Source organism: Pipistrellus hanaki, assembly GCF_964339955.1.
Source record: "Pipistrellus hanaki genome assembly, chromosome: 5".
NCBI classification, from domain to species: domain Eukaryota; kingdom Metazoa; phylum Chordata; class Mammalia; order Chiroptera; family Vespertilionidae; genus Pipistrellus; species Pipistrellus hanaki.
Window position 1 is genome coordinate 80337467 of NC_140507.1, and position 17424 is coordinate 80354890.

The window sequence follows — 17424 nt, forward strand, 5'->3', positions numbered from 1 at the left end:
TATATTCTGAACACTAGATCCTCATTAGATACTTTTCTACATTCTGCATGTTGTCTTTTTTTTTTTTTTAGTGTCTTTTGATGCACATAAGCTTAAAGTTTGATCGAGTCCAATTACCTATTTTTTATTTTGTTGCTCATGCTTTTAGTTTCAAATCTAAGAATCTATTGCCAAATCTCCTGAATTCAGGAAGGCTTCTCCATGTGTTATCTTCTAATAGTTTTAGCTGTTATACTTAGGTTGTTGATCCCTTTTGAGTTAGTATTTAAATAGAGTGTGAGGTAATGGTCCAACTTCATTCTTTTGCATGTGGAGATCCAGTCACCCCAGCACCATTTGTTGAAGAAACTATTCTTCTGTTCCCATTGAATGGTCGTGGTACCCTTGTTGAAAACCAGTTGGCCATGATTGTATGAGTTTATTTATTGACTCCCTATTCTAATTCATTAATCTCCATGTCTTCCCTTATGCCAGCACCACACTGTCCTGTTTCCTGTAGCTTTGTAGTAAGTTTGAAAGCCAGAAATATGAGTCCTCCTGTTTTGTTCTTTTCTAAGAATGTTTTGGCTATTTGGGGCCCCTTGTAATTTCGTAGAAATTTGAAGATCAGCTTTTCCATTTCTATGAAAAGGGCCTTTGGGATCTTGATAAGGATCGCAATGAATCTTTCGACTGCTTTGGGAAGTATTGCCATCTTAACAATACTAAGCCTTCCAATCCATGAACATGAGGCATTTTTCCATCTATTTAAATTCTCTTTAATCTTTTCAGCAATGTTTTATAGTTTTTCTTTTTCTTTTAATATATTTTATTGATTTTTTACAGAGAGGAAGAGAGAGGGATAGAGAGTTAGAAACATCGATGAGAGAGAATCTTGCGCAACCCACACTGGGGATGTGCCTGCAACCAAAGTACATGCCCTTGACCGGAATCGAACCCGGGACCTTTCAGTCTGCAGGCCGACGCTCTATCCACTGAGCCAAACCGGTTTCGGCAATGTTTTACAGTTTTCAATGTACATGTCTTACACTGCCCTGGTTAAACTTATTCCTAAGTATTATTATTTTTATGCTAATGGAAAGGAAATTTTCTTAATTGCATTTTTGATCATTGCTAGCATATAGAAACACCACTGATTTCTGTGTGTTGATTTTGTAGCCTGTAGTTTTTCTGAATTCATTTATTAGCTTTGTTTCTGTGCATTTGCTAGGATTTTGTGTGTATTAGATCATGTCACCTAATATAGTTTCCCTTCTTCCTTTTCAATTCAGTCCCCCCCCCCCCTTTTTTTTTTTTCCTAATTGTCCTGGTAGAACCTCCAGTTCTTGGTGGGAGCAAACATTTTTGTCTTGTTCATGATCTTGGAGTAAAAGATTTAAGTCTTTCACCATTGAGTGTGCCATGAGCTGTGGATTTTTCATAAATGCCCTTTATTGGATTGAGAAAGTTCCCTTCTCTTCCTAGTTTGTTGACTTCCACTTCCTCTTTACATTTTTCCTCTCTGTCCTGATGATGACTTGGAGTGTGAACACAGAAGTAACACTTACACTTCACACTTCATCACCGCCTCTCGTGGTTTCTGCTTCTGAATGAAGATACTGTGAAGGTGGTCTCAAAGGGAGGCGATCAGGGGCAGCCGAAGTCTGGGTTTGGATGCCCTGGAGACTCTTGGTCCAGTCAGGCAGACTTCCTGTACGTGAGCTGGGGCTTGTCTCACGTGCCCACCTTCTTCCCCCTGCCCATGTCACTGTCTCCAGTACTCTTAGTGATATCCCTAAGCAAGGGTGCCACCAGGAAATACTTCCTGACTCCAAGTTGGAGAAGCTCTGCGCCTATCAGTGGGGCTGATATTAAGTGCTGGAGCTTCAGCCCATCCTTTCAACCTGCTTGGAGCATCCTCCCCGAACCCTGTGAACACAGCCTGGACCAGGGCACTTCTTGGCCTCCTCAGGTGCTGTAGGTGGGCTTGAGCCAGTGCCTCCTGGGCCTTGTTTCCTTCCTGCCTCCTGCTTAGATGGGGACTTGACAAGCTGTTGTTCCTCAAGTGCCTTCTGCAAGGCCCAGCATGTGCTCAGTGCTCCATCTTTCTTTCCTCGGCAAAAGTCCCTCTGCTTCCTTCTGCATCCCTGGTAGTTCAAGCTGCATCCTGTCATACTCTGAAGCTCCATCTTGCCCCCTTGTATGCTTTGTAGACCCCTTGGGTCTCATCCTCTTGGATCTGGGCCTTGCATCTCAGCCTTGGCAGCTTTTTCCTTGAATCCCATCTTCTCAGGGAGATGGGCACCTGCCTTGACCAGAGATAGTGGGTGCAGTGCCTGGAGCAGCAAGGGCTCATGATTGTACACCTTGGTCTAGTCTCATCTTGTCACCTTCTTGCTGTGAGAGCCTGGCAGGTCACTTTGGGAGCCTGTAGAAAGTGACCCTCTCTTCCTGGGCCAGTTGGAAAAATCCTTAGGGATGAGCCTGGGTCTTTGCTACTGAACCACCCTGGTAGTCGGTATAGTGGGTGGAGAATGCTGTCCATTGGGGTTATGGGGGCATTGCACAAGAGACAGTAGGTAATTGATAAAATTGTCTGTCTATACTGTTTGTTCCAACTCTTAGCAATTTTTGGGCAAGGGTGGTCTTAGTTCTGATGAAATTTCATCTTGTTGATGATTCTTCAAGCATTGGTGGATGGCCAGTGAGTGGAGCCTCTTGCCCTCTGATGGATGTGGTCGCAGCACCCCCTGGTGGGCACGACTGGAAATTTACAAAATTGGCATTTCCCCCAGAAAACTGCCTGCCCACGTTTTCTTTAAATGGCATTGTTATCAATTCAGCAGTATTTTAGAGTATGCTAGGGGATTAGAGCTACCTTATATATTTAGAAAAATTGAATCAATGTTTAAATTGTTAAAAACACCCATGTACTGGTACAATTTGTTATATAAAGTGATCTTTATATTATGATACTTTATATTAATGCTAGAGGTCCAGTGCACAAAATTTGTGCACGGGGGTAGGGTATCCCCTCAGCCCAGCCTGCACCCTTTCCAATCTGGGACTGTCGGACATCCCTCTCACAATCCTGGACTGCTGGCTCCTAATTGCTCACCTGCCTGCCTGGTCACCCCTACTTGCCTCTGCATGCCAGCCTGATCGCCCCCAACTGCTCCCTCCCTGCCGACCTGATTGCTCCTAACTGCCCCTCCCCTGCCACTGGCCTGGTCACCCCCAACTGTCCCACCCCCACCCCACCCCCCACCAACCTGGCCATCCCTCACGACCCTCCCACCGGTCTGGTGGCCCCACATCGCCTGCTGTTCAGTTGTTTGGTCGTCTCACACTGACCCCCTGCTGGCCTGGTCGCCCCACGCAGCCTACTGTTCAGTTGTTCAGCCTACTTTTGGGTCGTCCCTCACTAACCTCCAACCACACTTCCCAATCCCTCCACCCCCGCCAGCCTGGTTGTAGGCAGCCATTTGTGAGGGTGTGACAGTCAATTTGCATATTACCTCTTTATTATATAGTATTTGGATTTCTATTTAAATTTCAGGAAAAAGAAACCAAGATGAAATTCTATGTTATCCTAATTAAATCTGACTGTTTGGCCTAGGTCAGAGTTGGCAGATGTTTTCCTGTGAAGGCCAGGTATCTTGGGCTTTGCAGGCCAGGCATCCTGTGCTGCAAAGACTCAGTTCCATTGCTTTTCAGAGAAAAAGCAGCAGGTAGGGAGGGAGAGAACTGGAGAGAGAGGGGAGGGCCGGGGAAAGCATCGATGTGAGAGAGACACATCGACTGGCTGCATCCCACACGCACCCTGACCAGGGCTGGGGAGTGAACCCACAACCCAAGTATGAGGTACATGTCCTTGACCTCTGGAGGTGAACCCATGACCCTTTGGTGCTAAGGGCAGTGCTCTAACCTTTGAGAACATTGGCTAGGGCTATCTTTTTTTTTTTCACAATGGCATCCTGTTTATTTTGCTTAGATTTTTTTTTTTCTTTTCTGTTTTACATAGCAGTGTATCATGTACACTGGTCCCAGGCAGAGTCACACAGATGCAGAGCTCACTCTAACCTGGAAGGTGCTGCTGTTTCATTTGGGTACATGCAGCATGACATGCTCAGGCTTCGGGCATGTGGTGTCTCCTTGTCCAGGTCCCATGGTGGGTGGGAATGACAACGTGGTGGGTGACTTGGAGTTTCTCCCCAGCCTCCCACATCCTGCAGGAAAGCTGCAGTCTGTCCACCTTCCTCCACCCACCCCAGCTTTCCGGCACGTTCACATCGATGCAAGTTCTGACTAGATTCTCCCAGATGTGTTTTTTGTAAATGTTGCTAACACTTGGGAGAAACATCCCTAACCTGTTCATTGATGGCTGGTGTGGAGCCCGAGAGTACCAGCGAAGTGCTGACATGCTCATTCATAGGAAAGAATACACATTGGGCTGGAAACCCACCCCGCCCTGCCCCGCCCCGGCCTAGTGACCTGGAGGCTGGCAACTGCTTCCTCTTGCTGCTGAGGCTCTGTGCGTGCCAGTCCCCTTCTGAATGCACGTGAACACCAGACCCTCATTATCAGTGGTCCATGGGTGAGCCCTATACACCCAGGCCCAGCTCCAGTGTTCCCCTATGGCCTCCCTCGCCTGTCAGGACCCAGCCTCCTTCATGGCCTTCTGTGAGCCTTCTCCCAGCCTCATGGTATTTGTCACACTGTCATGATCTGGGTACACGGGTCTCTCCCCAAAGCATCTCAAGAGTTGGGATCACCTCACATGTGGACAGAGCTCCTGGCCCATGGCAGACAGTGCTCTCTGGAGCCAGGGGCCGAGCTGAAGGCTGTTCCAGGCACTCAGACAAATGGAGAACCAGCAGTGATGGGCCCAGCCGTGTCCCTCCAAGGCTAACCACCTCCTGTGTGTGTGTCCTTAGTTCACAGGAAATGGGCCCTGCGAAATGAACAGTGTCCAGAAGAGTGAGCACGAGAAGAACCTGGAACACAGCAAAAAGCGCTCCCGGCCCTCTCTCTTCCGTCCTGTGTCAGCACCGGCCAAGGTAATCGCCAGCCTTCGGTGTGGATGTACGTGTGTGTGGGCACACGGCAGCCTTGCCTTCTCTGCACGTGAACTGGGGAGCAGCATTCGCAGGCCCCAAGCAAGCAGGCCTGAGCAAGAGGCTGAGTCTGGTCCCTGGTCTGGCTGAAATGCACTGGGGAAGTCAGCTCACCTCCAAGGGTACTGCCCATCTATTTCCCAGGATCACAGATTGTGAGGAGTGTCACCTCCTCCTCGAGAAGCCAGATGGAATGCTCACTCTGCTCCTTGTCACCATCGTGGCTGTGATGGGCGGGGGCCCAGGTCGGTCCCTGCACCGGGTGCTCCGCTGAGGGATGGAAGGGGCTGAGGTCTAGCTCCTGTCGCAATCATCACCCGTGACAGTGATTTTCTCATTCCATCATTGTTTGTGCATCTACTAGGTGACTTCTCTTTACTCCATTTATTTAGTTACCTATGTCAATATGAACTCCGGGTTATAATCTGTAACAGTTTATCTTGATGCCCAATCTGTCTCAAAATTGATCAGTGCAGCCCTTTTGGGGTGACTCCTGTGTCCCCTTGACATGTCTCCATCATTCTTCAGGCATCGGAAGATGGTTTTGTGGCCTCAGGAGTGCAGCCAAGTTTAGGTCCTAGTCAAGCTTAGAGACAAAAACCTTCCAGAGACTTAAAACCTGGGCCTCTGGGATCCCAGCAGTGCTGTCGTCTTCCTGTCCCTGGGAAGATCACAGCCATGGCTCACAGGGTATAACGGGCAGGGCAGGGTTTCTGATATTGTATCCAGGGTTATAGCCCTCTTGCTATTCCAACTTCATGGTGTTTCTGCCTGTTTTCAAAAGCCCTAAACCACATGTGTCAAACACAAGGCCCGCGGGCCAAATCCAGCCCGCCAGGCCTTGCAATGTGGCCCGCCCCGCGCTGTCATCACTGCACTCCGCTGTCAGTTTATGATATTGTCAGTTTATGACTGTTCAGTAAACCATTCGGGCCCGCGATTTAGGCTGGATTTTAGATTTTGGCCCCTTCTCTGATTGAGTTCGACACCCCTACCCTAAACTGTGGAGACTTAGATCTCAGATTATGGGTGGGGCAGTCCCATGACCTTCACCCTTCACTAGGCCGTGGAGGTGAGTGGGTCTGAGACGGTCATCCACAGGGGTCCTGGGCAGACCTCATCCAGCACCCAGTGACAGTTTGTCAGCAGAACCCAGTGCTGGCCGTGCCGGCTGACAAAGATGGATGCTCAGCACTGACACACGAATTTCCCTCCACAGAAGAAAATGAAGCTGCGTGGTACCAAGGACCTGTCCATCGCTGCCGTGGGGAAGTACGGGACTCTGCAGGAGTTCTCCTTCTTTGACAAGGTGACTGGTGGGACTCGGGTGTGCAGAGCGGGAGCTTCTGGGAAGGGAGCAGGGGAGGAGGGGAGCTCTTGCGTGGGTCTGGGAGGAGGGCCTGGCACCAGCTTTCACAGTGGAAGGGAGTGTGGGCCATCATTGAACTGATGGCAGGTGGTGCACTGTGGGCATCAGAGCTCGGGCCGAGCCAGGTTTGAGAACACACATCCCCAGCTGTGTGACTTGTAAAGCAGAGCTCATGCTGGGGCTCCCACGGGGTCGGTGGCCTGAACAGCGAGATGGCCCGTGCTGTCTGAACTGTGAATGCTCAAGGAGAGCGTTGCCGTGCAGACCACGGCCAGTCACTTTAGAGCAAGCCTGTGTTGGTGACTTGGTGTACCTAGTGATGGCTAAGCCAAGTTGGCACAGGGGCCGGGCCCGCAAAGCCTCCTGACGTACTCTCCCTGCAGGTGCGCAGGGTCCTGAAGAGCCAGGAGGTCTATGAGAACTTCCTTCGCTGCATCGCACTCTTCAACCAGGAGCTCGTGTCCGGCTCCGAGCTCCTCCAGCTCGTCAGCCCGTTTTTAGGGTGAGCAACACTGCGCCAGGCGCTCCACACGTAAACTCTGTCCACCTGTCTTTGGGCTGTTGTTTTGAAAGATGATATGTACTTTTTTTATACTGTCTTTAAGTGGAGATTGTTGTGGAGATTGTTGTAGACTCACCGGCAGTAGTGAGAAAGAACACAGACCCTAGTTCTGGTTCTCCACAACCAGGGTGGTGACACTCCGGCAACCCACCCATCTGTGCAGGTTTCCCTAGTTCTAGTTTGCACGAGTGTGCGTGCGTACATTCTATCACCTGGGAAGGAAGTGCGTCTCACTACAGTCATGATACTCAATGGCTCCAGAACCACAAAACCTTTGATATCCAAGCCTGTGTCCCTCTTGCTTCCTGCTTCAGTCCCTGCCACAGGTCCCTGGCAACCACCTCTGTGCTCCATCTCTAACACCTACACAACAAAAGTGTTATATAAATGGAATCAGGATCAGCTTTTCCACCCTGGAGATTCAATGTAGGCTTTTAAATTCTAACAATCAGAAATTGCAGGAAGAATGAAAGACTGACTGGCATCCCGGCCACCCAAAGAGAAACACTGTTAATGACCAGCTTCCAGCACATCCTGCTCAGTGTGTGGGCTGCAGCCCCAGGCTCGGGCAGCAGCTGGGAAGGTGGGGATGTTCTAGGACAGCGGTTGCCAACCTTTCGGACCTCACAGACCACCGGCTGGCAACCACGGTTCGTGCACAGTGAGCTTTAGGGAGGGGAGCTGGCCAGGTCCCGGCGTTGCCTCCCCTCACCAGCCCGTCATGTTGGGCAGGTTTCTTAGCCAGTCTGACCTCAGTTTCAGAAAGCTCCATGTGGGCTCTGCGCGTAAGTCCCTTCAAATAGAATCCATAATATGGTGAGTGTGTGTTATATACAACTGTATTTGTGACCTATTTAGCCCCAAAGAAAACCCCAGGGGAGGAGCCTGCCTGGCTGTTACGGCAGGATCACGGTGCCAGCTGTCATAGTGACTGCACTCATGAGGTGGCCTTTGACACTCATTTAAACATAAATCCAGGTGACACGGGTGGATTGCACGAAAACCTTCCCATCGATGAGCATGGCGGTTACATTTTGACTCAGGAGAATGTATCCATAGAGGGTGTTCCTAGGAGCGTCTCCCCACTGGGGGAGAAAGACTCCAGAACAGAGCTTGGCAGACTGATCTTTAAGGGCCAGGACTAGGACTACCCAACTCTGGCATTGTGCAAAAGAAGCCACAAGCAGTGTGTCAGGATGGACGTCACTGTGCCAGTAAAACTTGATCTACAAAGACAGGTGTGGGCAGGTTGGTCGACCCTGGCCTCTTCCAGTCAAGGAGCATTGTACCCAGCTTCTGCCAGTCTAGGCTGTCTTTTCCAGAGTGTTTCAAGGCCTCCTCAAGTGGGGGGCCTGACTGGCGACAAAGTTTTGGGGGACAGATTCACTCCCAAGTGGGGACTTATGCCTCTCCTCCCTGAGTTTGCATTCTGACCATCTTTAACCACAGATGTCTTTGTGGAGCCATTCTGAAAACTCTAGATCCCTCCCAGAAAGCCCTGGGGGTGCCAACTTACCATTTGTTTTTAATTCTGAAGGAAATTTCCTGAACTTTTTGCACAATTCAAGTCCTTCCTGGGGGTGAAGGAACTATCATTCGCCCCGCCCATGAGCGACAGATCTGGGGATGGAATAAGCCGGGAAATCGACTATTCATCTTGCAAGCGGATTGGATCCAGCTATCGGGCGCTCCCCAAAACTTATCAGCAGCCCAGGTGCAGTGGGAGGACGGCCATCTGCAAGGAGGTAGCTCCCTGGGGCTTACGTTGGCTTGTGTGGTGCATGTTCTCCTCCTCCCCCCCAGAAAAAACAAACAAACAAAAAACACACCCATCATTATCATATATCAGATGAAAGACTGAATGTCAGCCCCCTAAATGTTGAGTAGGGGATGTTCAGGGATGTGGCAAAACAAAATACCTGAGCAGAGGTGAGTTTCCTGCCCTGTTGGCAGTTTTGGTAAGCCATGGAGCCCACGGCACCAGCATAGGGTTGGCACTTCCATCATTTGCTGAGCCTGCTCTGTCCTGGGTTCACTGCCCTCAGGATGTTTTTGTTTAGTGTGACAATTGAATGCTTCTTCAGGGTTAGAGGACAGGCTGTTACTGTATATCCAGAATTCAAGAGTGCCTGCTGGGTTCCAGGGATCAGCAAGGAACTGCCTGTGGGCCAAATCCCAGGCCAAAGCTGGTCCATTGGTTGTGTTTGTCAATCAAATTTTATTGTCACACAGCTACGCCCATTGATTTGCATATTGCCTGTGACTACTTTACTAAGACTAAAGCAGAATTGAGTAGTCCCCACAAAACTTGAAATATTTATTATCTGGCTTTTAAATATATATACTTAAAATATTTTTATTGATTTCAGAGAGGAAGGGAGAGGGGGAGAGAGAGATAGAAACATCAGTGATGAGAGAGAATCACCAATCAGCTGCCTCCTGCATGCCTCCTACTGGGGATTGAGCCTGAAATTTGAGCACATGCCCTTGACTAGAATTGAACCTGGGACCGTTCAGCCCACAGGCCCAGTCTCTCTCCACTGAGCCAAAACAGCAAGGGCTTTAATATATATTTTTCTTGATTTTAGAGAGGAAAAGAGATGGGGAAAGAGAAATATCAATTTTGAGTGAGAATCATCGATCGGCTGCCTCCCACTCTGGGGATTGAGCCCACAACCCAGGCATGTGCCCTGACCCGGAATTGAACTGGGACCTCCCAATTCATAGGTCAATGCTCAACCACCGAGCCACACTGGCCAGGCTCATTTTTACAATTATTGAGGTAGATTTCCATGTCTCAGGTGGCTGGGAAATCACTGACAGTTTTTGATCCTAGTAAGCATCTGGCCGAAACGAGATGGGAGCCCAGGCATGTGATGCCTGCTTTGTGGCGTAGACAGATCCATGGAATGAGTCCATGGTTAGGTTAGAAGCTCTGATTCATAAGTGTATCGTGCTGAGGGCTTTGCCCTGAGAAGATGGACTTCCTGGAGGGGTAGTTCTCATTGGCATGTATGTGCATGACAGGTCCCTCCCTCTCTGATCTTCTTCCTATCCTGACTGGTTCAGGGTCGGTGGCTGCTTGGCACTTGCTTACACTTTTTAAAATTCTACTTGTGCACTTGGCAGTGGGGCGGGGGTGGGGGGTGAAGTCCCTTAGCCTGGCCTGCGCCCTCTCGCAGTCTGGGAACCCTCGGGAGCCCTCGGGATGTCTGACTTCCGCCACCAATGCACTTGCCAGTTGTGAGCCAGCTTCTGGCTGAGCGGTGCTTCCCCTGTGGGAGCGCACTGACCACCAGGGGACAGCTCCTGTGTTGAGTGTCTGATGGTCAGTGTGTATCGTAGCCACCAGTCGTTCTGCCGTTTGGTCGATTTGCGTATTAGCCTTTTATCATCTAGGATGAGTTGAGGAGCCAGTCCAGCGGGAGTATGCATTATCTGCCTTTTTACAGAGAAAGTTTGCCAACCCCTGAAATACTATGATGGGTTCACCTGACCACATTTACTGTTTGTATGATAAGGGAATTTCCTGTAAAATCAAGGTGATATTACTTCTTATATTTCCTACACTGAACAGTACAGTAAACAGTTCTGGCAGCCAGGGCTTGTTGCCTGGGGTAACAGCATTTTCTCTTGATGCAGGTGCTGAACGACACCTGGGTCTCGTTCCCGTCTTGGTCAGAGGACTCCACCTTTGTCAGCTCTAAGAAGACACCCTACGAGGAACAGCTGCACCGCTGTGAGGACGAGCGTTTTGAGGTGTGTATGCTGGTGCGGTGGGCCCTCGGGTGGCCCTGAGTCTGGCCAGGATGGTGGGGACATGGAGTGTGCCTTGTCCCCCATGCTCCATGGCACTGCCCTCGCTCTCCCCTGCTCATCTCCCTCCATCCTGGGATGTATTCCGACCCTTCTTAACCTCCCCACCCACCCCACCCCCGTCTCCTCTTGAGTGTCAGGGATGCCAGCACTTTCCAACAGGGCAGGCCCTCACAGATCTCTTCTGCCTTGCTTTCCTTCGGGCCGGCTAGGCAATGTATTTGAATTTAATTTCTTTAATTAAAGTTAAGTTAGCTTGCCTGGCCAGTGTGGCTCAGTGGTTGAGTGTTGACCCAGGAGCCGAGAGGTTGTGGGTTCAATTCCTGGTCAGGGCACATGCGGGTTTTGGGCTCAATCCCTTGTGGGGGTTGTACAAGAGGCAGCTGATCGATGGTGTTGCTATCTCATCGATGTTTCTATCTCTCTGACCCTATCCCTTCCTCTTTCTCTAAAAATCAATAAAAACACATTTTAAAAATTAAGTTAGCTTAAGGTAATTTTTTGAAAATTTTGCTGACATGCAGCAATCAGGTTCCCTTCCCCCGTGGTAACAGCTTATAAGTCGCTGTCACAATACTATATCGAGGTCAGTGACATTGGCACATTTGCCCCCTTAGGCTGTATTTCTGTGTGCATATGTGGCATGCATGTATTGAATTGTACATACATGTGTGTTCAGCTCTGCGTGTTCCTGTATTCACCACCACAGCCAAGATACTGAGCGGCTCCTTACCCCCAGGACCCTTCCTTCTGCCCTTTATGTCTGAACACCTCCCTGCCAGCCCCGCCCAGCTTCGACCCCTGGCAACACTGACCTGTCCCTTTATCTCTCACTGTGGCACAAAGAATCACGTGGTATGTGATTGGCTCCCCCTGCACATGCCCTGAGAGACTTCCAGGGGCTGAGGGCACCACGGTCTGTTCCCTTTTTTGCCAAGCAGAGCTTGCTCTCTGTGCCTGTACAGGGAGTCGGCCAGCAGTGAATGGCCTGTGGTTCTCATCCCTCAGCACCAGGTCCTGCACTTGTGCCTCCCCTGACGATCCCAGCCAGTAATCAGCCTCACTTGCTCAGGGCCCCACCTTCTAATGCCTGTCACACCCCTCAGACATGCAGCTTGTTAGCTCCGTCCAACCATCCCTTCTGCCAGGCCAGGCTCTTCCCCAGGGCCCCACTGACCCCTGCCCGCCTTCCTCTCCATAGTTAGACGTCGTCCTGGAGACCAACCTGGCCACCATCCGAGTGTTAGAAAGCGTGCAGAAGAAGCTGTCCCGGATGGCGCCAGAAGACCAGGATAAGTTCCGGCTGGACGACTGTCTGGGGGGCACGTCGGAGGTGATCCAGCGTCGCGCCATCCACCGCATCTACGGGGACAAGGCTCCTGAGATCATCGAGAGCCTCAAGAAAAACCCTGTCACTGCTGTCCCGGTCGTTCTCAAAAGGTTCCCTCAGCTCGGGCCCCTGGGCGCTCATTAGTGTCGGTCACAGGTGTCATCACAAGGGGGGGGGCGCGTGGGGGGAGAGACCCCTAGGGCCTCAGGCTGCCTTCCTGAGAGTCTCATTCTTCCTTCGTCTTCCTGGTCTCCTCCCGGGAGGAAAGCACGGTTAACACCTGTCCTAGTCCTTCGGCCACCACACACACAATTAGGGCGAAACATGAAGAGTGCAACCTGTCTCACAGCTTGCCTTGTATTTAGCATTGTGTCTTAGGAACTCTCCGTGATAGTCAGGTATTAAGTGCTGCCCCGTTGGGTGCTGTGCTTGGCCCTGGGGTTGCAGAGCTGAGTGAAACCCACACAGTCCCTTCCCTCATGGGGTTCACAGTTGAGCCAACAGCTACATGGAGTATGGTCAGGGGCAGAAGCCAGGACAGGGAGGAGGTTGGTTCTGTGGCAGCATGTTTCAGAAACCATAAAACGGTCCTCATTGGTCCTCCAGGACCATGGCTCCCTCCTTTATTCAGTACAGACAAGCCCGGAGCTGGTTGTCCCACATGGCTAGTCTGTGGGTGGAAGACAGGCTGGTCCTGGTGCAGGGGTGACTCAGGCGGTGTCACAGGCTGTGCCCGTGCTGTCCTTGTGCTGAGCCCCTCTGGCCCCCACAGGCTGAAGGCCAAGGAGGAGGAGTGGCGGGAGGCCCAGCAGGGCTTCAACAAGATCTGGCGGGAGCAGTATGAGAAGGCATACCTCAAGTCCCTGGACCACCAGGCAGTGAACTTCAAGCAGAACGACACCAAGGCCCTTCGCTCCAAGAGCTTGCTCAACGAGATTGAGAGCGTCTATGACGAGGTGAGGCCCTCCTGTTTCCCAGTGGGGAGGCGGGATGGTGGCATTGCCCTCTCGGCTGTGTAGGGGTGAGGGTGGAGGTTTCCGTAGCACAGACAAGGGAGGACCGGGCTCTTCCCTCCTCCCTCCCCTCGTGGGCCTTGATGGCCTTCCTTCAGATGCCTGGTGCCAGCAGCTTTCCTTTCTGCATAGCCAGTGGGTACCAGATGGCACTTGAACCCCCAGAAGGAACATCCTATAGAACCCCTGCTCACAGACCATCCTATGCAGAACTGTTATCCAAATTTCAGTTTCCTCAGTGAGGAGTCGGGCACAAAAAGTCACAGGAGACCAGAGCTCTGGCCCTAGGGCTTCACCTCCAGCAGCTGCACCGTGTCCTCTTGCCAGTCTTGGACCGTCTAGGCTCATGCACCCCGAACCACATAACTGAGGCAGGGCTGGGCTCTCAGGCTGTGAGAATCTGACCTGTGAAAAACGCATGTAGGAAGCGGCCTGGCCGGGAGATGGAGGCCCCTGGGGGGGAGCGGGGGGGTGGGGGGGGGCCGGCTCTCAGGGAGGTTGCCAGCTGAGCCCAGGAGACGGGGACAGAGCAGCATTGATGGCTGAGCACTTGCCTGGGCAGAGTCATTTACTCCCTTTTCACATAAGCAGCAAGCCCTTCAGCCTCCCTCCCCAGGGGCACCCTCCCCCCTGCAGCGCCCAGCCCCTAGCCCCAGGCCCTACTCTTCAGCTTGTCTGCCCTCCTCACTTGAGGAAGGACCTTAAAGCCTGCGACCTCTCCCCACCAACTGGGTCTACGGTACTTTGTCAACTGGGGGTGATGATGTAGCCCAACAGACCCACCACTGACCACTGAGTTCTTGGCTCTTCCCTTGAGGGCAGAGGGGAAGGGGGTATTAGCTCATGAGGACCAGGGCACAGAGGGCCCATCTCTTTTTCGTGCCAGTCACTAGTTCTGTTTGAGGAACAGCCTGTGCCTCCTCCCTCCCCCTGTCCTGCCCTCAGGAGGCTCTACCCTCAGGGATGCATCCATACTCAGTTTCTCCAAGAACCTAGACGTCCCCCGTCCCCCACATGCCCAGGCAGTCTGGAGGAAGTAGTCACTGTCTAGGTTTTCTGGAAGAAAGATTAGCTAAAGACTGAGGAGAGGGCTGAACCCAGAAGCGTGGTTCTCCAGGGAGAAAGAGTAAACAGGCTCAGGCAAAGGTCCTGCACTCCTGAAGCATCAGAGGAGGCTGCAGGACTGCATGCCAGGGGCTGGAGTTCTCTGCTGACCGGTGTGGTTGGACCTGGTGGGGGTGATACAGCTGGCCGTTCTCCTCTCGCCATATTGCTCTAAACTGGGTGAGGAGAGTAGTTGGAGTGGCCAGGTAGGAGGCCTGCGCAGCAGGGTGATAGGAGAACTGTGGAGGGACTGGTGTGTGTGTGTGTGTGGTGGGGGGGGGGGGGGGGCAGAGGCAGGGTATGCGCCAGGTGTGAAAGGCTGCAGGAGAGGAGGCTGACATGTAAGTAGTCCCAGGTCTTCGTGGTCTAGCTGAGCATCCATGAATGAATGATGGTGGGCAGAGAGGCCCAGGGTCTACCCTCAGCCAGCCTCACCCCATGGAGAGCTTGGACTGGGCACCTCGGGTCAGCTGGAATTTGGTAACCAGGGCACTGCTGCAGGCATTGGTGGTGGGAGGGAGGTTGGCCCTGTTCGGATCCTGGCGCTGAGCAGTGTGACACTGTTAAAGCTGAGGGTGTAAATCTTGGGTTCTCTTAGCGGGTTTCTCCTGCCTGACATTCTCCCTGTTCCCAGCACCAGGAGCAACACTCGGAGGGCCGCAGCGCCCCCTCCAGTGAACCACACCTCATCTTCGTGTACGAGGACAGGCAGATCCTGGAGGATGCGGCCGCTCTCATCAGCTACTACGTGAAGCGGCAGCCAGCCATCCAGAAGGAGGACCAGGGCACCATCCACCAGCTGGTGCACCAGTTTGTGCCCAGCCTCTTCTTCTCCCAGCACCTGGACCTAGGGGCATCTGAGGACTCCGCTGACGAGGGCCGGGGGAGCCCCCAGGGGCAGAGTGCGGAACCTGGTGACCGGAAGAAGCCAGCGCCGGGGCCACAGAGCAGCCCCCCGGTGGAGAAGGGGCCCGCCGGCGAGGGCTCCACCCCTGAGCAACAGCCACCGCCGCCACCTCCACCGCCACTGCCGCCGCCATTACCACCGCCGCCACAGCAGCCCATGGATGACGTCTACAGCCTCTTCTTCGCCAACAACAACTGGTACTTCTTCCTGCGCCTCCACCAGACCCTGTGCTCCCGGCTGCTGAAGATCTACCGCCAGGCGCAGAAGCAGCTCCTGGAGTACCGGACGGAGAAGGAGAGGGAGAAGCTGCTCTGCGAGGGCCGGCGGGAAAAGGGCAATGACCCCGCCATGGAGCTGCGGCTGAAGCAGCCCAGTGAGTCCCCCGCCCCTGTCAGAGCCCACGGATGAGAAGGGTTTCAGCTCACAGCTTATGATCAGAAATGTCCCCTTGTGTTTTTTCCTGGCTTTTCATTTTGAAATAATCACAATATCTCAAATGAGAAGTCACAAAAATAATAGTCTCGAACACCCTTCCTATTCCTAGCCTCCCCAAGCAGTAGCACCGCTTCTGGCCGTGGTGCTGTGGTAGGAGCAGGGAACGGGCATCTCCTGGCCAGGCCATGTCATGCCTGCCTCCTGAGCTGGGCCCCGGGCAGCCACTGCCACTCAAGCTTCCGTCCTGGAGTCGGGCCAACATTAAGAAGCCCGAGCGTGGGAGGCGGGAGCGTGGCTGCTTGATTCCATGGAGATTCGGGATTCTCCTTGTGGTTGCAGCCCTGTGACCTGTCTCCGCCCACCCTTAGGTGAGGTGGAGCTGGAGGAATACTACCCGGCCTTCCTGGATATGGTGCGTAGCCTGCTGGATGGCAGCATCGACCCCACGCAGTATGAGGACACACTGCGCGAGATGTTCACCATCCACGCCTACGTCGGCTTCACCATGGACAAGCTGGTGCAGAGCATCGCGCGCCAGGTGAGCGGGCGCAGGGTGGGCAGCGAGGAGAGTGACAGGAGGCCTGGCACATGGGGCGACAGCACCTCCTCAAGACTCTGCCAGTCCCCAGCTTTGAAAACGTGCCCTCCTATCACTCATGCTGTGTGGTTGGTCCCATGCCAGCTTCTTTCCTTTTTTTTTAACCAGTGTAGAATTCACATAACACAATGTTAATAACCGTTTTATTTTATTTATTTTATATTTTATTTACTAGAGGCCTGGTGCATGAATTCATGCACCAGTGGGGTTCCTTGGTCTAGCCTGCGAGATTGGACAAAACCAGCTCTCTGACATCTCTCGAGGGTTCCTGGATTGCGAGAAGGCCTAGGCCAGGCCAAGGGACCCCACCAGTGCACTATCCGGGCCGGGGAGGGATGCGGGAGGTTGGTCATTCAGGGAGGGACAGTGGGAGAGCTCCAGGGCATGTTCCTGTCTAGCTCAGCAGCAAGTTAACCTATCAGTCGGAGCATCTGCCCCCTAGTGGTCAGTGCACGTCATAGAGACTGGTTAACCAGTTGACTGTCTGCCCCCTAGTGGTCAGTACACATTATAGCAAGTGGTTGAGCGGCCTTAGCATATCATTAGCATACTAGAGGCCCAGTGCATGAAAATTCATGCACTGGAGCGGGGGTCCCTTAGCCCGGTCTGCCCCCTCTCACAATCTGGGAGCCGGAGGCAACCTAGCTATCAGGAAGGCAATGCCCCATCACACCTCTGCTGCTGCCACTGCTGTCAGTGCAAGCCTCAGTCTTGCCTGAGCCTCGGGCTGGCCCTGGGCGGCTGGGCAGCCACCATCCACAGCTTGCCTGTACCTTGGGCCAGCCCTGGTGTGCTGAGGGGACTGGGGGACTCCAGAGGCAGGCGCACAGAGCTGAAGGGACTGGGCGCCACCATCTGTGGCTGTGGGTGCCGCCATCTTTGAGGGCGTGGTAGTCAATTAGCATATTCCCTCTTTATTAGATAGGATTACACTTTGGTTGAACAGAGGACTGGACACTTAGCATTTAGGTTTTTATTATATAGGGTTTTTAAATTGAATTTAGAGAGAGAAGAGGAGGTAGGGATAGAGAAATAGAAACATCAATGAGAAGCATTGATCAGCTGCCTCCTGCACGTCCCTCACTGGGGGTCAAGCCCAAAACCTGGACAGTGCTGTGATTGGAAATTGAGCAAGTGACTTCTCAGTTCATGGGTCGATGGTCAACCGCTGAGCCACACTGGCAGGGCACGTTA

At 52.5% G+C, this 17424-nt stretch overlaps 1 protein-coding gene across 2 annotated transcripts in view; it reads left to right on the top strand.

Moving 5' to 3' along the window:
* Window positions 1-17424, top strand: part of SIN3B (SIN3 transcription regulator family member B) — a 38035-nt gene that overhangs the window by 13490 nt on the left and 7121 nt on the right. For both annotated transcript variants that reach the window (XM_084885841.1, XM_084885842.1), the window contains exons 6-14: window positions 4917-5039; window positions 6316-6405; window positions 6849-6967; window positions 8565-8772; window positions 10670-10786; window positions 12045-12283; window positions 12946-13129; window positions 14925-15570; window positions 16001-16170. In XM_084885841.1, the coding sequence (XP_084741967.1) occupies window positions 4917-5039; window positions 6316-6405; window positions 6849-6967; window positions 8565-8772; window positions 10670-10786; window positions 12045-12283; window positions 12946-13129; window positions 14925-15570; window positions 16001-16170 (1896 nt within the window). The remainder of the gene's footprint in view (window positions 1-4916; window positions 5040-6315; window positions 6406-6848; window positions 6968-8564; window positions 8773-10669; window positions 10787-12044; window positions 12284-12945; window positions 13130-14924; window positions 15571-16000; window positions 16171-17424) is intronic.